The 27,834-nt window shown below is 38.6% G+C and overlaps 1 protein-coding gene across 2 annotated transcripts in view; it reads left to right on the plus strand.

Annotated features, from left to right (window-relative positions):
- ern1 (endoplasmic reticulum to nucleus signaling 1) overlaps window positions 1-15,404 on the plus strand; it is a 45,970-nt gene extending 30,566 nt beyond the window's left edge. For both annotated transcript variants that reach the window (XM_079455467.1, XM_079455466.1), the window contains exons 16-22: window positions 1,352-1,451; window positions 5,491-5,690; window positions 5,782-5,929; window positions 6,020-6,147; window positions 10,833-10,956; window positions 11,108-11,175; window positions 13,078-15,404. In XM_079455467.1, the coding sequence (XP_079311593.1) occupies window positions 1,352-1,451; window positions 5,491-5,690; window positions 5,782-5,929; window positions 6,020-6,147; window positions 10,833-10,956; window positions 11,108-11,175; window positions 13,078-13,452 (1,143 nt within the window). In that variant the 3' untranslated portion in view covers window positions 13,453-15,404. The remainder of the gene's footprint in view (window positions 1-1,351; window positions 1,452-5,490; window positions 5,691-5,781; window positions 5,930-6,019; window positions 6,148-10,832; window positions 10,957-11,107; window positions 11,176-13,077) is intronic.
- Window positions 15,405-27,834: the final 12,430 nt, after the last annotated feature.

A 27,834-nucleotide genomic window follows, 5' to 3' on the forward strand; every position in this document is an offset into this window, starting at 1 on the left:
TTGTTTGAATGTTCGCTGGTTCCCGCCTCCTTCCTTCCCTACTATGGAACTTTATTACATCCATTAAATTACCTTTTAACTTGTCATACAGCCTAGGCATTACAGTTTTTGACAAATTAGAAGTGCTTCCTCCTTTAGCTGAAATTTTTTTTTTGCATATGTTGCATTTTGCTTCAGTGGCTGAAGTTGCCACAAAATGAGTCCAAACATCACTCCTTTTTCTAGTGCTCATTCTCCTGAGATGTTAGAATAATGTCTGAGGCTCTTCTCTGCCCCTTACCTAGTGGGGGTGGGTGTGAAATGGTCACCTGGGTGACAGTCTAGAGTGACAGTTATCCTTCAGCTGAACTTTGTGTGACCCAAGCACACAACTATTTCTATATCTATTTCTAAGTAAATCACTTTAATTCTCCAGTTTTATGTCAGTTTGGTTACAAATGTTGAAGCTGATGTTATCATAACATTAATATGTTAAACTAACATTAATAATTCAAATTCAAAATGTTATTTGCTTCCACTTTGTCACTGTGTCCTTTTTGACCAATCTTCTTATTCAAATATTAGACCAATATGTCAAGTCTGCCTAGTTAAAATGGTCAAAATTGGAATAAAAACTTTAAGTGCTTTGTAATTTTGGACTCAAACCCGAAGACTCGGGACATGAACTAATCAATTATCTTTCCGGCTCTGACTACATTGGTTTAGCTCACGAAGCTGTCACGTGATGAACAAACGATTTAACCCCGAAGACTTGTTGTAAGTCTTTTCTTGAATTCATCTTTTCTGTATCTTATAACATTAACGTTTTGTATTGTTTGTAATGTAATAAACGTTTGCATAAGTAGTAGATGTGTTTGGAAAGTAACCTGTAATATTAGAATTATATTTTGCTAAAATAAACGATATGACTCGAAAAAAGATTCGTGACTCAAAGGTCGGAGTCATTAAAATGATCCGAACTTCCCATCACTACTTCTGATTCCTCGTGTCTTAGTCGTTATCTTTCTCGGTATGTCCTTCACTGTCTTGTATTTAACAGTGTCTCTCCCATTGTGTTTGATGAACTCAGGCAAGGCAACCAACCCTGTTAAGTCACCATCAGCGTTACTGCTAGATGGTGGTGCCCTTGCTACAAAACCTATAATAAGGTGTCTTTATTCTTTTAAATGGTAACAGTCATCTGGTTTCTTGTATTATTTTTGATTGGAGCGGAAACCCCTTTAACAAATAATGTTAACTTGACTGGTTGTTGCAATTTCACTTTTATAAAATAATTTGATTCTCTTTCGTATACAATCCTTAAATCATGTATATTACAATACAATTCACTTTGTACCTTTCTTTTTTTAAGTATGTTGAGCGAAGGGATTTTAACCGCTATGGTTTGGAGCCTGTTACTCTGCTGGAGCAGACAATGTCTGGACTGGCCCATTTACATTCCCTTAATATAGGTAACCATTAAAAACAATAATTTAATAGAGCGTTATTCTTGCTGAAAGATGAGTGTTTATTCCCGTAAATGTTTTTATATTTTGTCAATGGCTATGTTTACATGCACGCATTTTGTCAATCCGAATGATGTTGCAATACGATTCAAAAACTATTTTACATGTACATGAAATATATTCAGAGCAAAATGTCTGCGCAATCGGACAGCTATAGGGTTGCCTATAAAAATAAATCCAGTTCAATGGCTGTTCAACGCGATCCAAAAACTACCTCAAATGACCTCGCATAGCCCAAATACCAACATCTGATGAACAACATTATTCCTCTTTTAACTCGAGGGAAAGAAACAACTGCGAAGCCATTAAAAAACTTCCCAGTCGTCCATTTAATGTAGCGGGACCTTGCAACATCTCACTTCAAACTTCGTCTTTGGATGGATGTGTAAAGTCAATATAGTCCGTATTTAATAATACCATGTTCTCTCTTTGCTTTATGTAATTTTGTAAAATAACACACACAAGCCCGGCAGAACATTTCCTTAAAAATTAGTGTGCTTCTGAATGGATAAAACAGGCTCTTGTGGTCGGCTTTCAGATTTTTTAACATTTGACGTACAGATCTGGTCTTTGTGACCTGTTTGTTAGAATAAAAAAAACGCTTCCTAGAAGATCCACCAGTTGGCACATCGACTTGTTTTAGGCCTCATTGCGCTTTGTTATTTAGGTGGATCTACAATAGCATAGGAACCTGTAATATGTATAATATTTTCGTTTTTTTAATTAGATTTGTGAATTAAATCTGTAGTATATTTGTTTTAATAATTGTGACCCCGACTTGACAAAAATATGTAATTTGTGTGTATTACTGTAAATGGCCAGTCCTAATCCTACATGGGTTACCTTGGATCTATGACTGTATGATTAACTCGTGAAATTGATTTTATTGACAAAAAATATTGGTACTGTTAGAACTGTAAATTGTTTTCAAAAGTAAAACTTTTTAAAGTTTATCCAACCAACTCATTTTAAAACAATTATTATCTTCCACATTTATGTTAAAGAATATAAAAAATATAATTAGATTTCATGCATTGCCTTGGTTTCACAGACAAGGCTAAGCAGCATATGAACAGCTAGTTAAATCAATTATTCATTTGGCAGACACTTTTATCCAAATCGACTTACAAGTGGGAGAGCAAATAAACATTTTGTCAACACGCAAAACATTACCATTAGTTAACAAGGTCACGCTACTAGGAGGATTAAAGCTGGAGTAAGCAAAGGAGAGAATGAACAACAAGATTTTTTTTAGACCGAGAGTTTTAGTTAGTCAAATAAATGCAGAGCAGTTATGTTTTGTTAGTTACAAAACAAGTTTTAAAAACAAATTCTGCGTATTTAGTATTCACATGAAAAAAGATACAGATTTAGTTTGGTCTTAACTTTGTGTCATGGCCATGAACTGATTCACACCTGTGAAGATACAGGCCTAACACCCAACTGGCCTATCTGTGTTGAATGTTGTGAAGCGGCTAGAAAAAAACATTAAGAGTGGGTTGCACCAACAAAGATTAGTCTTAAATCTACATTAAATAAAGGTTACTTTATAAGAGAATTATTTTTTACCTAGATTCAGCGGGTCCATATGGGAGAGTGATGCTTTGCTGTGCTTTTGTTTAAGAATCTAATTCCACACAACATTTACCAACATTTAGGTTCTATAAACTTTCATGGCTCAAAGGGGAAACATGCCTTATCCTAACAACCTGCGGCCAAAAATAACAGAAATGGTTGGTAGGAAATTTCATGACCTCCCATCCCGTGACTGAAAGGCGATAAGGGATCGCCTCAACTAACTTCTCTATTCAAAAAGTCTCTCTATAATTTGAAGCCATTGCTGTGTAATATATCTTGACCGTAGCCAGCCTTTTGGAAGGGGTGGTTCTTTCTCTCAAAAAGTGGAATTTTTTTGTCATTTCCCACATTAATTATGAAATTCTGAGGTTCAAATACTTGCTCTAACTCAACTGTTTATGTGAATGCCCCACTGTCCATACAAATAAGAATCAGAAGAGCTTTATTGCCAAGTGTGCTTGCACACACAAGGAATTTACTTTGGTGTTGGAAATAAAATAAAATACGATTTGCAATCTAAAATATTAATATATAAAATAAAAGACTATTGTACAAGAAAAGGGGGATAATAACATAACATTTACATTTAGGAATTTGGCAGACGTTTTATCCAAAGCGACTTTTATATAGGATTATCCTATATATTTATATACATAGGTATCTGCAATCCCCTGGGATCGAACCCACAACCTTGCGTTGTTAAAGCAAGGCTCTAACCACTGAGCTACAGGAACATAAAATGTACATATGTACATAAAATAAGGCACTATAGTGCACACTATAGGAGAAGTGAAAGTGGAATATTGCTCTTAAGGAGCAGTTATCTGTTTAGGAGGGAGATTGCCTGGGGGAAGAAGCTGCTTCTGTGTCTGGAAGTCCTGGTGTTTGGTGCTCTGAAGTGCCTGCCAGAGGGCAACAGTTCAAAAAGTTTATGTGTGGGGTGTGCAGAGTCAATGATGAGTATTTATAATGGTCAAATGTGTAATTGGTGGACCACTACGGAATACAGCTGCTCCTTACAAATACTCCAAGTTCTTTATTAAGGGTCCAATTTGGTAAATTTGAATGTAATTTTAGACAGACAGTTATTAGTTAGTTCATTAATTGCGGATCAGGTATGTTTTGTTAGTTCCAAACCGAGTTTTAAAATCCAATTCTGCCCATATATTCACATGAAAAAAAGATACAATTTGCTCTAACTGCTCTGGTCTCGAACCGGTGTCTTCCATTATGGGAGACGAGTGCTCTAACGAGAGGCTAAGCATCTTTGTTGAAAGTAGAAGTCAGGGAATCAGATTTACTTGCACATCTCTCTCTCACTGGTCTCTGTAACAATAGCCACCCAGCATGTTCACTGTCAACAATATTGTTTTTGGGAAATTATTTTAAATGACTAAACTTGTCAATGGCATGCTGTGAGATCATGTGTCGAAAAACATGCCCTAAATGAAAATGTTCCCGTACATTGTTAAATATAAATGCCTGTACGATATGATATGTGATAATTTTGTTTGGTGAAGGTTGATTCAAACTTGATTGATAGTGTCAAAACTAACATTTCTTGTCAGACATCTTACTCACTGCATCACTGAAGTTGCTGCTAAAGTGCTGTCATTTTTGATTCCGTCACCCATGATCCTAATTATTGTCTGTTATGATTTAACAGGACACATTTTCACTAGAAAACTTTCCAAAAAACGACTTAAACTATGGATGGGGTTTAAACAAATAAAGGCCAAGAAGTAAATACCTTCTGTAGCTATACAATTAACATAAACATGCAGTATAATATCAGTAAAGTTAAATAATTAAACAGGCTGGAATGTTGAGTTATATTCTTTTTTCTCTTTATGTTGATTTAATAAAAAAGAACAAGTAACTAGCTTAAATATTGCTAGATTTGGCTTACAGAGGTTTTCTTTATTATTAAATTCAATAATATACTTTGTTCTAAGTATAGTCTGAAGTTCTTTACAGCTGCAGAATAAGTGATTGAACTGCCACCTAACAGTCTTGTTGCGCCAATGCTGCTTGGCGGAATCATGTACCGCAGCATGGTGGAAGATCGTGTTCTCTCTCTTGCACATTTTTAATGTCCAGATCTGTAACTATAAGATGTATAAGACATACGCAGCACTTCACTGCATGTGTGCAGAGGTTATTTTTAAATACAATTGAGAAAATATTCAGATTCTAGCGTTAACACGCATAATTTGTTCCTCCTTATCGGATTGCTGTCAGTCTACACCACCCATTTCAATCCAATCGCAATCTAAATCGCATCGACCTCAATCGGATTGATGAAAGTGTTTACATGAATTTACTTTTCAGTCCAATTGAGCCATGAGTCTGATTACAAGTGCATGTAAATGTGGCTATTGACACTTGGTCTCTCATGCATTGATAGTTCACAGAGATCTCAAGCCACACAACATTCTGGTATCAATGCCAAACTCACATGGCCGAGTAAAGGCCATGATCTCGGACTTCGGCCTGTGTAAGAAACTAGCAGTGGGTAGACACAGTTTCAGTCGGAGGTCAGGGGTCCCTGGAACTGAGGGCTGGATCGCCCCTGAAGTGCTCAATGAAGATGCAAAGCAAAACCCTGTAAGAGATAACCCTGTTGTTTTTTTTGTCTAGTCATGACACATACTGTATACTCCATACTCACAGTAATACTTCCCTTTTAATTATACAGACGTGCATGGTAGACATCTTCTCTGCAGGATGTGTGTTTTACTATGTGGTATCTGAGGGACATCACGCCTTTGGAAAGTCCTTGCAGCGGCAAGCAAACATTCTATTAGGAGCATACTCTCTGGACCACTTACAGCAGAACACACATGGTAGCACCACCACACCACCGTTCTGACTCAAAAGCTGTTCGATCTTGGACAAGACATTTACTTGTATGAATTGCATATTGTCTTGTGCAGAGGGCATTGTGGCCCAAAACTTGATCGAAAAAATGTTGAGTATGGACCCAGAGAAGAGGCCATCAGCGGAGAGAGTGCTGAAACATCCCTTCTTCTGGAGTCTGGAAAAACGTCTGCAGTTCTTCCAGGTAGGTCTGTTCGATTCTGATTTTAATTCCAATTCCTGGTTTGGGAATCGATACTAGCTGCTGTTTTTCGATTCCTGGTCAATTCCTTGTTTTACCACATATTTTTATTTATTTATTATAAGAAATTTACACATTTTTAATGCAATGCAATTTTTAAGCTGTGACTTTTTACATTTATGAATTGTTTATTGTTTCTATAACAAAAACCTTAACCAAATATGTCGATCTATTCCTGAAATTCCAATGTATCATTACTCATCTAATTTATTTTCAAAATAAAGCACAGGTCAAATTACTATTAACTATTTTTAAAGTTATTCAGCAGTCTACACAAAAATACCTAAGGAATATAGATCATTTATAATTTTATTGATTAGGCGTATTGTTTTTAAGCGGATTTAACACATATGCGTTAAATAATGGTGATCAGACTGTGCTAACAGGACAAACTTAATTTAATGATTTATTGCCAAGTATGTTTACACAAAAAATAATTTGTCTTTTGGTTTTACAAAAGAAAAATTGAGGAAAATTGTTGTTAACCCTTGTTAATGACCGTTGTAATTATATTAAACTGTTGTAATTATACCGCCTGCTCTTTGTTGTTGTGGACCTATTATTATACCATAGATATTGGACATCTTGTTCAGAGACACAGCATCATGGATTAAATCCAATTCAAGTTTATTGTAAAGTGCTTTTCACAGTTTAAACTATTGCAAAGCAACTTTACACAAGGGCACAATATAAAAATACATTAAACACAAAAAGAAAATGGTTATATTAAATATAAATTAATTTGGAATAATTTTTAAAGTCTGGAGCTGGTGTCAATTAAAGGTCCTGGCAAGGGTGGTGCCGTCTTTCCGCATGTGTTAGGTCATCCGACGCCTTTGTGCGAGGCAGGATCCAGACTGGAGCTGGCATATCTGACAACAAAGCGAACAGAGAATAATCAGCGTAGCAGCTGTTCATTATGGAAGGTTAATCCTGCCAAATTTAAATAAATTAATTAAATGATGTAAATGAAGACCAGATTAACAATATCATTATACATAACTGCATGCACGATGTGTGCCAAAATGATAAATGAGATCAAATAAAATGACATGATTTTACTCATTGACAATGTGCTGTCCCTGTCAAATTGAAAAAGAAAATGTAATTGGTGATTTTATATTTCATTTTCACTAAAAGTTCGAGGTAAGACTGCCAATATGAAAATGAAAATGTGTTACAAAGGTATTTATAATGCTCACGCAATAATACTGACACAATTAAAGTTTGATTTTCATTTTATTTTCTCTTTTATTTAATTTTAGTTTCCATTTTCCAAGTTATGCAAATTGCATGTTTACATTTGACATTTAGTCATTTAGCAGACGCTTTTATCCAAAGCGACTTACAGATGAGGAAACATTGGAAGCAATTATAACAACATAGGCCACAAAATACATAAGTGCATCAAACTAGTCCATTAAAGCCTAGAACAGTATAAAAAGCTAAGAATAGTGAGGTTAGTAAGGTTGTTTTTTTTTATAAAGAAGGAAAGGGAAGAGAATTTGGAAAAATCAATCAGCGACGTGTTGACGGAAGAGATGCGTTTTAAGGCTGCTGATCTTGTAGCAGTTGGTAAATCATTCCACCAATGTGGAACAGATCCAGAGAAGGTACGGGAGAGTGACTTTTTTCCTTTTTGGGATGGTACCACTAGTCGTTGTTCCTTTGTAGACCGCAGTGATCTGGCAGGAACATAGATCTGCATTAGCGAGTGGAGATACGATGGTGCAGATCCGGTGTTGGTCTTGTAGGCCAGGAGCATAGCTTTGAACTTTATGCGGGCGGCAACAGGGAGCCAGTGTAACCTGATGAAGAGCGGAGTTACATGCGCTCTCTTCGGTTCATTAAAGACCACTCTTGCTGCCGCATTCTGGATCATCTGGAGAGGTTTGATTGTGCAAGCAGGAAGTCCAGCCAGAAGCGCATTGCAATAATCCAGTTTGGACAGGACAAGAGCCTGGACTAGGACTTGCGTAGAGTGCTCCGATAGGAAAGGTCTAATTTTCCTAATGTTGTAGAGGATGAATCTACAGGACCGGGTGGTGCTGGCAACATGACTTGTGAGGTTAAGACGATCATCGATTACCACTCCCAGGTTTCTGGCTGTGCTGGACGGTGTAATCGTTGATGAGCCTAGTTGAATGGCAAGGTTGTGGTGAAAATTTGGGTTGGCTGGGATCACAAGCAGTTCCGTTTTTGCAAGGTTATTTGCAGGTGATGATCCTTCATCCAAAGCGAGATGTGCATCAAATGCTGCGATGCGAGCAGCGACCGTCGGATCGTCCGGTTGAAATGACAAGTAGAGTTGAGTGTCGTCGGCATAGCAGTGATAGGAGAAGCCATGCTTCTGAATGACCGAGCCGAGGGATGTCATGTAAATGGAGAAGAGTAGCGGTCCAAGCACTGAGCCCTGTGGCACCCCCGTGTTGAGCTGTTGGGACGCGGAGACCTCATCTCTCCAGGATACTCTGAATGACCTACCCGACAGGTAGGACTCAAACCATTGCAACGCCATTCCAGTGACACCCATAGCACTAAGAGAAGCCAGGAGGATGTGATGATTGACAGTGTCAAAGGCAGCAGACAGATCCAGTAGGATGAGCACAGATGACATGGATGATGCTTTTGCCAGTCTCAGGGCTTCGATGACTGAGAGAAGTGCAGTCTCTGTGGAATGACCGGTCTTGAACCCAGACTGATTGCTGTCTAGGAGGTTGTTTTGCATGAGAAAGGAGGAGAGCTGGTTGAACACAACTCGCTCCAGGGCTTTGGCGATGAAGGGAAGAAGGGAGACAGGCCTGTAGTTTTCTAGCAGTGTAGGGTCCACGGTGGGTTTCTTTAGAAGCGGTGTGATGCGGGCCTCTTTGAACGCTGTGGGAAATGTCCCAGTGGTGAGCGAAGAGTTGATGATGTGGGTCAGAGCAGGCACAACCGTTGGAGAGATGGCCTGGAGGAGATGGGTGGGGATGGGATCCAGTGGGCAGGTGGTAGGGTGGTTGGAGCCAATGACCTTGGAGACATCAGCTTCAGACAGAGGAGAAAAGGTGGGGAGTACACACGCGTCAGGGATGTGGGCGGGTTCGACAGGTGGTGGCGTAGAGAACTGGCTGCTGATGGCAGTAGTTTTCTTTACGAAGAACGATGCAAAATCAGCAGCTGTTAACTCCGATGAAGGTGCGGGAGCAGGCGGACAGAGGAGAGCAGAGAAGGTTTTGAAGAGCGTTCGAGAGTCCGGAGAGTTGCAGATCGAGTGGTAGTAATCTGTTTTTGCAGAGGTGACATCTACAGAGAAAGAAGAGAGAAGAGATTGGTAGAGAGAGAGGTCTGCAGGGTCTTTTGACTTGCGATTGACATAATCTAGAATGGATACATACCTTTGCGTTAGACAGCAAATTATACACAGTAAGAAATTTTTCGAACAATTATGCTGTAAAATATTAAAAGAATCCTGAAGCATTTCAAAAGTTTGGCCGGAAGCCGGTGAATAAGTAATTGTCGTCAGCGTAGGAATGCAACTTTGCTGAAGCTATTTCCTTGCTTGAATAATTTATAAAAATAGAGAAAGTGGTGCCAATTTAGATCTTTGTGGGACACCCTTGTTAGAAGATCTCTTAACAGTGATGATGTGTAGTTACATGTATGTACAGAAAGGCATTGGGTTCTATCCGAAAATTCTCATGGCCATATTACAAAGTCCTACATTTTGATATTTAAAAAGACTGGGTCAATTTGATCGGACCCAGAAGATTTCTTATAATCTGACAGTGATAATAATGTTTTCACTTGAGTTGGTAATATAGGAAAATTAATCTGATATTTTGTATCAATTCAACAATTCCCTGATCCTCTGTACCTAAAACATTACTGGTGACAGTAATAAATTGTCTATTAAACATTAGCTATATTGACCTTGTCAGTAATGAGTCTCTGGTTCACTTTAAATATTTGGAAAACCAGTGGGTGTAACTGACCCTTCAAAATGTTTACGGGTAGATACTATTATCATTGATCTGATTAAGATAATACAGATTTTGTGAGCTTTTTATTGAAACAGATGTAACACACAGTTCAGCCAATCTTAAGGACCAATAGAGTAATAGTGCATACTTCGAATCTTCAAAGAGTATTTAGTTTGTTCACATTTATAAAAGTTTTATCCACCGTATATATATATATATATATATAAAACATTCCTCACAGAAATGCAGTGAACAAACAAATACAGCTGAACTCCGCAAACGTAATGCTCTCTCTCTCATGCTCCTTCTCCCGAGTTCCCCATTTGACGCGTGGGCGTGCTCTTTCATCTCGCTCTTGCGGGTCGGTTGTACAATATATGATGAAGAAAAGTTGTTACGTAAGGGAATTTAATGTTCGCAAAAAGCTTTCTGAAACCTATACGAACGCCGGGGAGGATTTTGAGCATAGTCAACTTATGACAGTATGACATGTCAAGCATGAGAAGCCATCACGTTTAACATTGTAAAGAACTCAGAATCTATAAAACACCATTGCACATCCCCTTTAATTGTAAATCTGATAAATCTGATTGCAAGTGCATTAAACTTAAACCTTTTTCTAATTCTGTCTAAACAGGTTTGATGTTTGAATTTTTTGTCTAATAGGACGTGAGTGATAGAATTGAGAAGGAGCCGTTAGATGGACCAATTGTGAGGCAGCTGGAGAGAGGAGGGCGGGTAGTGGTAAAAGGTGATTGGAGGGATCATATTACTGTGCCCTTACAGACCGGTAAGCATTGCTGAAATTTCATATTGTTTTTCTAGTGGTGTAATTCTCAATTTTCGATTTATCCATTATGAAGCTGCATCATGATTGTCCAGTTTTCTGTGTGTTTAACTTTGAATCCTAAAACTTTTGTTCTGCCTACCAAAATTTGTAGATCTGCGCAAATTTCGGTCATATAAAGGTGGATCAGTCAGAGATCTTCTGCGTGCTATGAGAAATAAGGTACATTAACTAAATTACATTTGTTTGTTGACACCACAATCTTTGCGTATGCTGCATTAACAGAGTGATATACTTTTCTCCATGTAAAGAGATGTCAGTCAATTTTACTTTCTATAATGCCCCAATGAAATCCAAATAAAAGTTTTTTTCTCCTTTTATTAATAATAAGTTAGCCTTAAGGACTTCAATAAACTGATATGCTTCTATGCGCTGACAAAATAAGCATTTAGAAGATATAAATGACAGTCGGTCACATGCTTTTAAAAAACCCCTAGAAATTCCATGACATCATACTACACTATAGCCTCTCGTCAAAGTTCTTGTCCAATCAAATGTGCTTTAGAATCCAAAAGGCCCGCTCCCTTCACTAGCAGAGCTGCTGAAGTGGCACCTCATATCAGCCACTTGTTCCCACATTTATTATGTCCTACATGGTGATTGTGCATAGTGCACTAGAAGGGGATGATCCAGAGAGTGTTAACATTAACATTTAAGCCTTAATTTCGTGTCAGTGTCACGTGAGTGCTCCAGTTAAGAGACACGATACCACAGAGCTGATCATATTCGCGATCAAACGTGCAAATCTGCTGATAAAACTAAACGTATCTGACTTGTGTAAAATCTATACTGTACATAAGACATCGCAGTCTCACTCACCAACGTAAGCTTCAAATGACACAATGACCAATCTTCCTAATCTTTCTAATAGACTTTTATACCACTGTGGCGATCAAGCTGTTAAATACAGCTTTGCAAAGTGACGTTACAAAACGCTATTGGTCATTTTTAAAAGGGGGCGGGACCACTCAATATATCTCACGCTCTCTTTATTTTTTTGTTTAAATTACGTCAACACATAAAATAATGCTGCGCGTTCCAAGGCATTCCACTGGGACTTTAAATGGATCGTGTTGCCATCATGAGCTTCACTGAATGTTTATATCTATTGTTATAATTGTGTACGAGTTTCTTGATTGTCCTCAATGTAAAAAGATGAATGTTATCATCACTCGGTTACTGCTGGAAATGAGTCAAACATACAGAAATGCTGAAAAAACGAACATTCTGGAGGACCTGGAGGACATAACAACTGTCATTGATTGTTCAGGTTCCATCATAAAGTTAATAATCAGGGCATGTAAACTTTTGCCCTGTCTGAGCCAATAGCCTCTTGGGCAGTTCTCCGACACGTGGCGTGGTTGCGCATCGGGCTCCGGGTTCGATTCTTATCTCATGGTCCTTTCCTGATCCCATCCCCTTCTCTCTCCCACTTAGCTTCCTGTCCTCTCTCTCACTAAAAATGTACAAATAAAGGAACAAACTGCAAAAATATATGTTTAAAAAAACATTTGCCCTGGGCTATTTTTTTGTATTATGTTAGTATTCTTAGGTGTGAACTTTAACATTTATTTCGTGGACTAAATAAAAAATAAACCTTTATTTTCAGAATTATTTTGACCTAAACTGTGTAATATAATGATAGATCTGATAAATCATACTATTTGTTTGTGAGGCCAAAACTGCAGACAAGCAAACAAGTTGCTTTTAAGAAATCCAGATCCTACAATCTATCGATAGATTTAATGGGTTTTAAATGCCTCGTCCTAACAGCTGAAAACAGCTTTAAAATTTGTCATTTTGGTTGAGTTTTAAGTTTTTATTTTGTCATCCTTGAATGTTTCACTTTTAAGTAGGTAGCGAATGAGTATTGTTGAATCTTATGACCTTTAAAAAACATTTTATTCTTTTTTTATTAACTTAGTATTAGCACCTATTGTACAATTGCTCTTTTATGACATATCGCTCATTGCTCCCTGAACTCTTTGTAAGTCGCTTTGGATAAAAGCGTCTGCTAAATGACTAACTGTAAATGTATTCAGTTATTTTATTTGTCTCCTGCAGAAGCATCATTACCGGGAGTTACCCGAAGATGTCCAGCAGACCCTTGGATCTATTCCAGATAACTTTGTTTCCTATTTCACCTCACGCTTCCCTTTTCTTCTGCAGCACACACATCAGGCCATGCGCTCCTGTGCTATGGAAAGACCTTTTTTGCCCTACTATCATACCTCCGAGCTGCTTATAGCCAGCACACCAACAAGTGTGCCACAGACTCTGCCCACCCAGCATATCAGCCAGTCAGTATCCCCAGGCCTGCCATCATTTGAGCAGATAACATCACCTCTGCAAGCACTCCCTGAAGTGACAGTCTTGCCTGAGCACACCACAGAGCAAATACAGCCTGTCCCAGCAGTGTCTACTGATGGATGTGTATAAACTGACATATTCCTGGGATAATCTGCCTCTTTTGTGAATATAATCCGGGCCTGCAGTGTCCAGACTGTATCACCGTAAAAGCATCTCAAGTGCCTTTGTGCTAAATTTACACAACAGCTGCAGTCTGGGTGACCTGGAGTTTCTATACGCAGATGATGTGGAAGAAAATGGGATCCACAATGTGCTTACAAATCGCTGATTTTAAAAGACTTTTGTGAAGTTCATATCCTGTGATGCACACATTTAGAAGACAGTACATAATTTTGTTGAACACTTTAAGTGAACACGAATTTCTACTGTGCAGTGTGACGCTCCATTCGCGTCATGTCAGCATTACTTCAGTGACAGATTTGCAAAGACAATGAATGTTTTCTTCATGCTAATCGTTATGCGTTGGACTTTTGTGAAAGCTCTAATATCTTTGACTTGTCCCTTGTGATGTCCTGAAAAACTAAAATAATAGCGTTTTTCAGAAGATATTGTTGATAGTTGTTCATTTTTAGCATTAAACATTTTAGTCCATTGGACCTGTTTCGCATTTTTAGTTCAATATTATGCAAGATCGTATAATGATGAACGAATGTAGTCACAAATAGTAATCAAAACCCAGAGTAAAAAGCAAATCATGTTGATATTACTGTAGTGTTTTTGTGTATATTTTGTCCATTAATAATTTAAGTGGCCATTGTGCCTTAAATGACACTGTGTCTTGAAGTTCAGATGAGGCTGTTGTTTGTGGTTTTGCCTCTTGCTATTGCTGCTGAATATTTGACTGTATGGCATTACTTGCTTTATGGATTGCTCTCTAAAAGCTCTGGATATACTTTCATGACAACAACTTATTTCTTCCATTATGCTTATAACCTCAGTCCATCACTTTATATGTTGGCCAACTTTATTTTCAACGATACTTAAAAGAAGATAATTCATCCTATTGGTACTGGATAAAGCTTTTGTTTCATTTTGGGTGATTTTACTGAATGTGTTATTTCAAGGTAATATTTAAAAAAATTTTGCAATGGTCTATTTCCCAACAATTGTTTTCAGTTTTTCTTTCACTGTACATAGCATTTGACATAAAACACATGCGCTCGAATTTACACATTCCCCACAGAACTTTTATAATGTTGTTTTTATAACCATATATGTACATATTTTAGTACTTTAGTGAGACATGCACTAAGATGCAAAAATGCCTTTTTACATGTAGTGTAATAAAAGCTGCTATTGTGCAATGCCAGCTATGTGTGTTTTTAACAATGTCTTGAAAGGATGTTTATTTAAATAAATAAAAATATCCAGATCTCAACAATTATACAGCAAGCATATGTCACTTTTTACAATGGGCATTTTATAGGTGTAAAGAAATGCCTATTATTAAATAGATTATTTGATGGTTACACTTCTTAGACTGGTATTAAAACCAAAAATGGAGGTCCATTGTGTTGATTGTTGTGTATTACTAAAAAACAAATATATGAGATTTCAATAATCTATAGTTTTTGTGTAGTTTTCATCAAATGTGGATAAATTATCTTTATAACTTTAAACATACATTTTAAATAAGAAATCAAATGAATATGTTTTAGATTGTTTGCCTATAAAATAAACAACATTAGCAGCAGCAGCAGTATTTCCTTTGACTTTCAACATGCATGTTTGTAATTACAGCTGGTCAATATTAAATTAAACACGGTTTTACTGCAGTAAAAATATTAGTTAAGTTGCAGTAAACATAAAACATTTCTATTGTCTCACTAAAGGAATCATAGTATTACTATGGCCAATGTCATGGTTAAACTATGGTAGTACAAATAAGAATCAATCTGCCTGTGTACTACACTTAACTAACTACTATGATCGAGTGGGGATGTTTTGCTGTTAATCTTTTGTCAGTTTTATGTTTTCTGATGGACCTCTGATCAAATAAACTAAGAAGTGTAGCAAATGTTTCTATGTCTGAAAACAGCTTTTTCTTGCGAAACACATTATAATGTCAGTTTTATGTTTTCTGACAAACCTCTGATCAAATAAAGTGACAAGTGTAGCAAATGTGACTTTTACACTGTTTCATGAGCCTAGGATGTTTTCGTTGCACAACTCCATTATACTGTCAGTAAATAAATTTTTTACAGGCTTCTGATCAGATAAAGTAACAAAAGGTAGAAAATGTGACTTTTACACATTTTCCATGAGCCTGTTTTTTATTCTGTGTCTGAAAACAGCTTTTCATTGCATTAGTCACTTTTTGTCAGTTTTATGTTCTCTGAGAGACATCTGATCCAATAAACTGACAAGTGTAGCAAATGTGACTTTTACACTGTTTCTATGCGTCTGGAATGTTTTCTGTGTCTGAAAAAATTTTTCACTGCATAAGTCTCGTTCCTGTCAGTTTTATGTTTTCTGACGTACCCTCTGATCAAATAAACTAAGAAGTGTTCAGAAACTGTTGTGTTTTTAAAACTGCCGATGTGTTTTTAAAACTGTTTCCATGCTCCTAAGATGTTTTCTATGTCAGAAAACCACTTTTTCTTGCGAAACTCATTATACTCTCAGTTTAATATTTTCTGAGCGATCTCTCATCAGATGAACTGACAAGTGTAGCAGATGTGATTTTAACACTGTTTCCATGCTCCTAGGATGTTTTCTGTGTTTGAAAACTGCTTTTTCTTGCGAAATACATTATAAAGTCAGTTTTATGTTTTCTGACAAACCTCTGATCAAATAAAGTGACAAGTGAAGCAAATGTGACTTTTACACTGTTTCCATGCGCATAGGATGATTTCTATGTCTGAAAAAAGCTTTTCGCTGCAAACATCACTTTTTGTCAGTTTTATGTTTTCTGACATGCCTCTGATCAGATAAAGTGACAAGTGTAGCAAATGTTACTTTAACACTGTTTCCATGCTCCTATTATGTTTTCCGTGTCTGAAAAAAGCTTTTCACTGCATAAGTCACGTTTTGACAGTTTTATGTTTTCTGAAGGACCTCTGATCAAATAAACTAAGAAGTGTTGCAGATGTGATTTTAACACTGTTTCCATGATCCTATGGTGGCTTCTGTTTCTGAAAACAGCTTTTCATTGCATTAGTCACTTTTTGTCAGTTTTATGTTTTCTGAGAGACATCTGATCCAATAAACTGACAAGTGTAGCAAATGTGACTTTTAGACTGTTTCTATGCGTCTGGAATGCTTTTTTTCACTGCATAGGTCTCGTTCCTGTCAGTTTTATGTTTTCTGACGTATCCTCTGATCAAATAAACTATGTTGCCGATGTGTTTTTAAAACTGTTTCCATGCTCCTAAGATGTTTTCCATGTCTGAAACCCGCTTTTTCTAGCGAAACTCATTATACTCTCAGTTTAATATTTTCTGAGAGACCTCTCATCAGATGAACTGACAAGTGTAGCAGATGTGATTTTAACACTGTTTCCATGCTCCTAGGATGTTTTCTGTGTCTGAAAACAGCTTTTTCTTGCGATAAACATTATAATGTCAGTTTTATGTTTTCTGACAAACCTCTGATCAAATAAAGTGACATGTGTAGCAAATGTGACTTTTACACTGTTTCTATGCTCCTGGGATGATTTCTATGTCTGAAAACAGCTTTTTCTTGCGAAACACATTATAAAGTCAGTTTTATGTTTTCTGACAAACCTCTGATCAAATAAAGTGACAAGTGTAGCAAATGTGACTTTTACACTGTTTCATGAGCCTAGGATGTTTTCGTTGCACAACTCCGTTATACTGTCAGTAAATAATTTTTTTACAGGCCTCTGATCAGATAAAGTAACAAAAGGTAGAAAATGTGACTTTTACACATTTTCCATGAGCCTGGTTTTTTTTCTGTGTCTGAAAACAGCTTTTCATTGCATTAGTCACTTTTTGACAGTTTTATGTTCTCTGAGAGTCATCTGATCCAATAAACTGACAAGTGTAGCAAATGTGACCTTTACACTGTTTCTATGCGTCTGGAATGTTTTCTGTGTCTGAAAATTTTTTTCACTGCATAAGTCTCGTTCCTGTCAGTTTTACGTTTTCTGACGTACCCTCTGATCAAATAAACTAAGAAGTGTTGCCGATGTGTTTTTAAAACTGTTTCCATGCTCCTAAGATGTTTTCTATGTCTGAAAACCACTTTTTCATGCGAAACTCATTATACTCTCAGTTTAATATTTTCTGAGCGATCTCTCATCAGATGAACTGACAAGTGTAGCAGATGTGATTTTAACACTGTTTCCATGCTCCTAGGATGTTTTCTGTGTTTGAAAACTGCTTTTTCTTGCGAAATACATTATAAAGTCAGTTTTATGTTTTCTGACAAACCTCTGATCAAATAAAGTGACAAGTGTAGCAAATGTGACTTTTACACTGTTTCATGAGCCTAGGATGTTTTCGTTGCACAACTCCATTATACTGTCAGTAAATATTTTTTTTACAGGCCTCTGATCAGATAAAGTAACAAAAGGTAGAAAATGTGACTTTTAGACATTTTCCATGAGCCTGGGTTTTTTTTCTGTGTCTGAAAACAGCTTTTCATTGCATTAGTCACTTTTTGACAGTTTTATGTTCTCTGAGAGACATCTGATCCAATAAACTGACAAGTGTAGCAAATGTGACTTTTACACTGTTTCCATGCTCCTAGGATGTTTTCTGTGTTTGAAAACTGCTTTTTCTTGCGAAATACATTATAAAGTCAGTTTTATGTTTTCTGACAAACCTCTGATCAAATAAAGTGACAAGTGTAGCAAATGTGACTTACACTGTTTCCATGCGCATAGGATGATTTCTATGTCTGAAAAAAGCTTTTCGCTGCAAACATAACTTTTTGTCAGTTTTATGTTTTCTGACATGCCTCTGATCAGATAAAGTGACAAGTGTAGCAAATGTCAGTTTAACACTGTTTCCATGCTCCTATTATGTTTTCCGTGTCTGAAAAAAGCTTTTCACTGCATAAGTCACGTTTTGACAGTTTTATGTTTTCTGACGGACCTCTGATCAAATAAACTAAGAAGTGTTGCAGATGTGATTTTAACACTGTTTCCATGATCCTATGGTGGCTTCTGTTTCTGAAAACAGCTTTTCATTGCATTAGTCACTTTTTGTCAGTTTTATGTTTTCTGAGAGACATCTGATCCAAAAAACTGACAAGTGTAGCAAATGTGACTTTTACACTGTTTCTATGCGTCTGGAATGCTTTTTTTCACTGCATAGGTCTCGTTCCTGTCAGTTTTATGTTTTCTGACGTATCCTCTGATCAAATAAACTATGTTGCCGATGTGTTTTTAAAACTGTTTCCATGCTCCTAAGATGTTTTCTATGTCTGAAACACGCTTTTTCTTGCGAAACTCATCATACTCTCAGTTTAATATTTTCTGAGAGACCTCTCATCAGATGAACTGACAAGTGTAGCAGATGTGATTTTAACACTGTTTCCATGCTCCTAGGATGTTTTCTGTGTCTGAAAATAGCTTTTTCTTGCGATAAACATTATAATGTCAGTTTTGTTTTCTGACAAACCTCTGATCAAATAAAGTGACAAGTGTAGCAAATGTGACTTTTACACTGTTTCATGAGCCTAGGATGTTTTCGTTGCACAACTCCATTATACTGTCAGTAAATAATTTTTTTACAGGCCTCTGATCAGATAAAGTAACAAAAGGTAGAAAATGTGACTTTTACACATTTTCCATGAGCCTGGTTTTTTTTCTGTCTGAAAACAGCTTTTTCATTGCATTAGTCACTTTTTGACAGTTTTATGTTCTCTGAGAGACATCTGATGCAATAAACTGACAAGTGTAGCAAATGTGACTTTTACACTGTTTCTATGCGTCTGTAATGTTTTCTGTGTCTGAAATTTTCACTGCATAAGTCTCGTTCCTGTCAGTTTTACGTTTTCTGACGTACCCTCTGATCAAATAAACTAAGAAGTGTTGCCGATGTGTTTTTAAAACTGTTTCCATGCTCCTAAGATGTTTTCTATGTCTGAAAACCACTTTTTCATGCGAAATTTATTATACTCTCAGTTTAATATTTTCTGAGCGATCTCTCATCAGATGAACTGACAAGTGTAGCAGATGTGATTTTAACACTGTTTCCATGCTCCTAGGATGTTTTCTGTGTTTGAACACTGCTTTTTCTTGCGAAATACATTATAAAGTCAGTTTTATGTTTTCTGACAAACCTCTGATCAAATAAAGGGACAAGTGTAGCAAACGTGACTTTTACACTGTTTCATGAGCCTAGGATGTTTTCGTTGCACAACTCCATTATACTGTCAGTAAATTTTTTTTTACAGGCCTCTGATCAGATAAAGTAAAAAAAGGTAGAAAATGTGACTTTTACACATTTTCCATGAGCCTGTTTTTTTTTTCTGTGTCTGAAAACAGCTTTTCATTGCATTAGTCACTTTTTGACAGTTTTATGTTCTCTGAGAGACATCTGATCCAATAAACTGACAAGTGTAGCAAATGTGACTTTTACACTGTTTCCATGCTCCGAGGATGTTTTCTGTGTTTGAAAACTGCTTTTTCTTGCGAAATACATTATAAAGTCAGTTTTATGTTTTCTGACAAACCTCTGATCAAATAAAGTGACAAGTGTAGCAAATGTGACTTACACTGTTTCCATGCGCATAGGAGGATTTCTATGTCTGAAAAAAGCTTTTCGCTGCAAACATCACTTTTTGTCAGTTTTATGTTTTCTGACATGCCTCTGATCAGATAAAGTGACAAGTGTAGCAAATGTCAGTTTAACACTGTTTCCATGCTCCTATTATGTTTTCCGTGTCTGAAAAAAGCTTTTCACTGCATAAGTCACGTTTTGACAGTTTTATGTTTTCTGAGAGACATCTGATCCAATAAACTGACAAGTGTAGCAAATGTGACTTTTACACTGTTTCTATGCGTCTGAAATGCTTTTTTTCACTGCATAGGTCTCGTTCCTGTCAGTTTTATGTTTTCTGACGTATCCTCTGATCAAATAAACTATGTTGCCGATGTGTTTTTAAAACTGTTTCCATGCTCCTAGGATGTTTTGCTGTGTCTGAAAATAGCTTTTTCTTGCGATAAACATTATAATGTCAGTTTTATGTTTTCTGACAAACATCTGATCAAATAAAGTGACATGTGTAGCAAATGTGACTTTTACACTGTTTCTATGCTCCTGGTATGATTTCTATGTCTATAATGTGTTTCGCAAGAAATAGCTGTTTTCAATGTCAGTTTTGTTTTCTGACAAACCTCTGATCAAATAAAGTGACAAGTGTAGCAAATGTGACTTTTACACTGTTTCATGAGCCTAGGATGTTTTCGTTGCACAACTCCATTATACTGTCAGTAAATAATTTTTTTACAGGCCTCTGATCAGATAAAGTAACAAAAGGTAGAAAATGTGACTTTTACACATTTTCCATGAGCCTGGTTTTTTTTTCTGTGTCTGAAAACAGCTTTTCATTGCATTAGTCACTTTTTGACAGTTTTATGTTCTCTGAGAGACATCTGATCCAATAAACTGACAAGTGTAGCAAATGTGACTTTTACACTGTTTCCATGCTCCTAGGATGTTCCCTTTCGAGGGAACTCTACACTGCGTCAATGTTGACACTTTGGGGAACGCCAGCAGCGTGACGCATCTGAATACGTTGTGTGAAACTAATCTCGCGACTTATCGTCGCGCCGCGATGACGTCACTATGACGTCACGAGTGACGCGCGGCACCGGAAGGTATAAATAGGAAGCGGACGCAATGCAAATCAGCTTCTGCCATTTCAGCAAAGCGCTCTGTGTGTGTGAAGTTTATTGTCTGTTTGTTTACGACGTTGTCTAGATTGTTTATTGAAAACTTTATTAGAAATGAGTAGACAAAAGACCTTTAAGCCATGTGTTTCCCCTTGTCCTCGGTTTATTACGGGTGGGGATACACATGAACTCTGTGTTGAGTGTTTGGGATTTGAGCATGCTAAGGCAGCTCTTACGGGGGATCCCTGTGAACATTGTTTGTGGCTATCACTAAAAACACTCAACTCTCGTGCTGCTTTGTTTGATGAGTCAGGCAAAATTCGCCAGCCTCACGGATCGGGACCCGCTACTGCCGAGGCAGCGCGGCGTCTCCGTTCGTGGGGCTCGCAGATGGATGTTTATGAGGTTGTTGAGACGGCTTCGGCCTTTTCTCAACCCCCCAGTTCCATTGCCTCTGGAAGGGATACGGGAGCCCGCATGGCGGCTTCTCCCGCCCCATCCAGAAGCCCAACGCATTGCTCTAGCTCTGAGGAGTTAGAGAGTGTTGGTTTTCATGCACGGGACATAGATGAGCCCAATGACCCTTTCCCCTGGGTATGAGGAGCTGTTAGAGGTTGTTGGCCGGGCGGTAGCCAGACTTGGCATTGACTGGCCCACAGAGCAACAAGAAGTTTTGTCTGTCAGTAAATTGGATGAAAGATTCTTGGAAAAACGGGTACAACCTCAGCGTCGGGGGTTGCCTTTTTTCCCCGATTTACACTCAGAGGTGTCCAAATCGTGGAAAAAACCATACTCTTCTCGCATTTCTTCCACATCCACGAATTTTTCGAATGTGTTAGGGGCTAGAGATAAGGGGTATGGCATGATGCCAAGGGTAGAAGATACGTTGGCCGTGTATCTTTCACCAGATTCGGCATCATCTTTGAAATCCCCGACATTGCCCTCCAAACCATGTAGAGTGACATCTAATTTGGTAGGCAAGGCATATATGGCTTCAGGTCGGGCTGGATCATGCCTACACACCATGGGTCTATTGCAGGCATACCAAGCCGACTTGCTGGGGGATATTAAAGAGGGCGAGGTAATAGATCCAAGTCTGCTCAACGAGTTGAGAACAGCAGCAGATCTTACTCTTCGGGCCACTAAGGAGACAGCCCAAGCTGTTGGGCGCTCCATGTCAGCACTGGTAGCCACAGAGAGACACCTGTGGGTAAATCTGTCAGGCATTAAGGAGAGAGATAAAACTGTGCTGCTTGATGCACCTCTCTCCTCGGAAGGCCTCTTTGGTGGTGCGGTCGAGACAGTTGTTGACCGTTTCCAGGAGACAAAACGCCAGGCTGCTGCGTTTCATAAGTATTTACCTCTCCGCTCTTATCCCCAGGGGTCTGCAGTCCAAGGACAGCCCCAGCCATCTACAAGCTCCTCATATAGGCAGCAGCAGAAGCAGAGTGTAGCTACTCGAACCCCCCCTCAGAGAGCTTGGGGGTCGAGGCAGCAACCTCCTAAACCTGCTAGGCAGGTGAAACCAGATCTAAGGAATATTATAGTCACAAATCGGAAGGCTGCTGCAAAGAGGTCCTGATGGGTTTTCAGGACATCCGAGGGCGGCTCCTCTTGGAGGACTGAAAAGTTCGATCCTTCCAAGAAGTCCTCAGAAAATCTTTACGTTAACCCCGCCGTCCAAGACGTTTCGGGGCACGTTAGTTTTTATTACATGGAATCATCAGAGTCTACCCGAAGATGATGTAGACCTAGTGAATCTGCAAATAAAATCAACAGTCCGACCATTCCCTGCCGGTCAGCCGCTTCAGGGCATCGGGCTTCACACAACCGACATCAATGTCGAGAGGTTGACCCCTTAGCATACCTTTCTCCACGAGTGGAGAAAGCTTTACAAATTCTAATGGGGTAGTAGAAGGGTAAGAGTTGTCTCTCTTGGTGAAAGGGGCCATACAATATGTTCCCCCCCATGAGAGTCAGATCGGCTTTAAACAGCCGGTACTTCACAGTCGTGAGAAGGATGGAGGGCTGAGGCCCATTTTTATATCTGAGAAATCTCAACAAATCTGAAGAGATACAAGCTCAAGATACTCACTGTCCCTATTATTGTGGCCGGAATCAGATCAGAAGACTGGTTAACCACAATAGTGCTGAAATTTGCATACTTCCACACTCTTATCCTTCCTCAATATCGGAAGTTTCTCAGGTTTGCTTTCGGGGGCAAAGCTTACCTATATTGAGTTCTTCCATACGGCCTTGTTCTTTCCTCACGCACCTTTACAAAATGCATGGATTCAGCCCTTGCTCCTTTGAGACTTCAAGGGATCCATATACTAAATTACATAGACAACTGGTTAATATTAGTTCAGTTTCACAATATGGCGATTCGACATTGAGATCTCGTTCTCGACCATATGAAGCGTGGGGGGTTACGGCTCAATGCCAGAAAGAGCAACTAAACTCCTCAATAGAGGTAGTATAGGATTCGGTCACGATGCAGGCACGATTGTCCCCTGCACGTGTCGAATAGATCCTGACAGCGGTGTCCAGGATCAAGTAAGGTCATGCTTACACTGTCAAGCATTTCTGTGAATTTTTTGGTCTAATGGCGGCAGCGTCCAACGTGATTCCTTTGGCCTCCTGCACATGAGATCTTTACAGTGGTGGCTAAAAGGCAAAAGGTTTTCCTCGAGAGGTAACCCGTTCTGTATGATCAGGTTAACGCGCAGATGCCTTCGTTTCCTGGTTATATGGAAGAATCCTTGGTTTCTCAATCAAGGGTTGAAATTGGAGTGCAGCCTCACCAACTGCACAAATATTGCCTGGAGATTAGCTGTACTACAAGTACTGAGGTACTTCCTTCCAGTCCTTAAAGGCCATCATGTTCTTATCAACAGAATACGACAGTTCTCTTACATAAATCTTCAAGGGGGCCTGAGACTACGCCCTCTCTACAGACTGGCGCACTAGGTTCTCCTATGGGCCCAGGAGAAGTTTACATCGCTCAGGGCAGTGTACATCCCTGGAGTCCAGAATGTGGGAGCAGACAAGCTGTCAAGGCAGGGGCTGAGGCCCGGGGGAGAGGAGACTCCATCGACCTGTTTGCGTCCCAAGAGACGTTTCATTGTCCTCTGTGGTCTTCATTTACACGGCCAGCTCCGTTGGGACTGGACGCCCTGGTACAGACATTGCCACAACGGCATCTGTAAGCTTTCCCTCCGATCGCTCTGCTCCCAGGACTTCTAGAAAGAGTCCGACATACATTAAAGTGTATGTGGCAGCTATCTCGGCCTGTCACCCCCTATACCCGAGGGTTCTCTGGGGAGACATCCCTTAGCTGTTCGGTTCCTGCATGGAACCATGAGGATGAGGCCTTCATCTCAGGTGAAAGTTCCTGCTCTAGACTGTGATTCTAGAAGGGCTTTCCCAGATGCTTTTTAAGGCCATTGACTCTAGCTGGGACATTCATTTATCCCTCAAGCTAGCCTGTCTGGTAGTCATTACCTCTCTTTGGAGGGTAGGCGACCTTCAAGCTTTATCAGCTTCTCAATCTGGTTTGGAGTTAGCTCCAGGCTTTTCATCCTCCACCTCACGAGATAGCGGATACCGAAGGTAATAATTGTCATGCCCTGTCTGGGCGTTAGAAGAATATGTGCGCAGGTCTTCTTTATGACAAAATTCTCACAGACTGTTGGTCTGTTTTGGACCTCGTAACAGAAGTCAACCAACCTCTAAGCAGCCCATTTGTAAATGGATGGTAGAGGCAATTTCTTTAGCTTACGAGGTGCGTGGAATACCTTCACCTCTGCTAGTAAGGGCACATTCAACTCGGAGTATGGCTTCCTCGCGGGCCCTTCTGTCGGGCGTCTATGCAGGATGTTTATATGGTACTACAAACTGGACCTCTTTTCTTTACCTGGAACCCAGGCACTTTTGTCCTGAGATGTGCGTGGACACCTTCACACTTGGACAGACACAATGCATTATGGCGTAGTGGGCATTTCGTTCCCCAAAGTGTCAACATTGACGCAGTGTAGAGTTCCCTCGAAAGGGAACGTCTCAGGTTACGACTGTAACCGTAGTTCCCTGAGACAGGGAACGAGACACTGCGTCGTTGTGCCATAACTCCCTGTGCCTGGAGCATTTGCTTCAATAATTTTTGCAGAAGCTGATTTGCATTGCGTCCGCTTCCTATTTATACCTTCCGGTGCCGCGCGTCACTCGTGACGTCATAGTGACGTCATCGCGGCGCGACGATAAATCGCGGCGCGACGATAAGTCGCGAGATTAGTTTAACACAACGTATTCAGATGCGTCACGCTGCTGGCGTTCCCCAAAGTGTCAACATTGACGCAGTGTCTCGTTCCCTGTCTCAGGGAACTACGGTTACAGTCGTAACCTGAGACGTTTTCTGTGTTTGAAAACTGCTTTTTCTTGCGAAATACATTATAAAGTCAGTTTTATGTTTTCTGACAAACCTCTGATCAAATAAAGTGACAAGTGTAGCAAATGTGACTTTTACACTGTTTCCATGCGCATAGGATGATTTCTATGTCTGAAAAAAGCTTTTCGCTGCAAACATCACTATTTTGTCAGTTTTATGTTTTCTGACATGCCTCTAATCAGATAAAGTGACAAGTGACTTTAACACTGTTTCCATGCTCCTATTATGTTTTCCGTGTCTGAAAAAAGCTTTTCACTGCATTAGTCACGTTTTGACAGTTTTATGTTTTCTGACGGACCTCTGATCAAATAAACTAAGAAGTGTTGCAGATGTGATTTTAACACTGTTTCCATGATCCTATGGTGGCTTCTGTTTCTGAAAACAGCTTTTCATTGCATTAGTCACTTTTTGTCAGTTTTATGTTTTCTGAGAGACATCTGATCCAATAAACTGACAAGTGTAGCAAATGTGACTTTTATACTGTTTCTATGCGTCTGGAATGCTTTTATTCACTGCATAGGTCTCGTTCCTGTCAGTTTAATGTTTTTTGACGTATCCTCTGATCAAATAAACTATGTTGCCGATGTGTTTTTAAAAGCTGTTTTCAATGTCAGTTTTGTTTTCTGACAAACCTCTGATCAAATAAAGTGACAAGTGTAGCAAATGTGACTTTTACACTGTTTCATGAGCCTAGGATGTTTTCGTTGCACAACTCCATTATACTGTCAGTAAATAATTTTTTTACAGGCCTCTGATCAGATAAAGTAACAAAAGGTAGAAAATGTGACTTTTACACATTTTCCATTGAGCCTGTTTTTTTTCTGTGTCTGAAAACAGCTTTTCATTGCATTAGTCACTTTTTGACAGTTTTATGTTCTCTGAGAGACATCTGATGCAATAAACTGACAAGTGTAGCAAATGTGACTTTTACACTGTTTCTATGCGTCTGGAATGTTTTCTGTGTCTGAAATTTTCACTGCATAAGTCTCGTTCCTGTCAGTTTTACGTTTTCTGACGTACCCTCTGATCAAATAAACTAAGAAGTGTTGCCGATGTGTTTTTAAAACTGTTTCCATGCTCCTAAGATGTTTTCTATGTCTGAAAACCACTTTTTCATGCGAAACTCATTATACTCTCAGTTTAATATTTTCTGAGCGATCTCTCATCAGATGAACTGACAAGTGTAGCAGATGTGATTTTAACACTGTTTCCATGCTCCTAGGATGTTTTCTGTGTTTGAAAACTGCTTTTTCTTGCGAAATACATTATAAAGTCAGTTTTATGTTTTCTGACAAACCTCTGATCAAATAAAGGGACAAGTGTAGCAAATGTGACTTTTACACTGTTTCATGAGCCTAGGATTTTTTCGTTGCACAACTCCTTTATACTGTCAGCAAATAATTTTTTTACAGGCCTCTGATCAGATAAAGTAACAAAAGGTAGAAAATGTGACTTTTACACATTTTCCATGAGCCTGGGTTTTTTTTCTGTGTCTGAAAACAGCTTTTCATTGCATTAGTCACTTTTTGACAGTTTTATGTTCTCTGACAAACCTCTGATCAAATAAAGTGACATGTGTAGCAAATGTGACTTTTACACTGTTTCTATGCTCCTGGGATGATTTCTATGTCTGAAAACAGCTTTTTCTTGCGAAACACATTATAATGTCAGTTATATTTTTTCTGACAAACTTCTGATCAAATAAAGTGACAAGTGTAGCAAATGTGACTTACACTGTTTCTATGCGCATAGGATGTTTTCTGTGTCTGAAAAAGCTTTTCGCTGCATACGTCACTTTTTGTCAGTTTTATGTTTTCTGACAGTCCTCTGATCAGATAAAGTGACAAGTGTAGCAAATGTCACTTTAACACTGTTTCCATGCTCCTATGATGTTCTTTGTGTCTGAAAACAGCTTTTCACTGCATAAGTCACGTTTTGACAGTTTTATGTTTTCTGACAGGCCTCTGATCAGATAAGGTGACAAGTGTAGCAAATGTCACTTTAACACTGTTTCCATGCTCCTAAGATGTGTTCTATGTCTGAAAACCGCTTTTTCTTGCGAAACTTTCTTAGTAAAAAGCATTTTTCAGTTCAAAAAGCTTGTTTCTGGCCTTCTGGCAGCTCAATAAGAGCACTTCAGTAATGAACTGAGTTCTTTGTGAAAATTCACTTTCTCATCCGTAATATAATGCGAAACTTT

Source organism: Barbatula barbatula (assembly GCF_947034865.1).
Source record: "Barbatula barbatula genome assembly, chromosome: 5".
Taxonomy (NCBI): domain Eukaryota; kingdom Metazoa; phylum Chordata; class Actinopteri; order Cypriniformes; family Nemacheilidae; genus Barbatula; species Barbatula barbatula.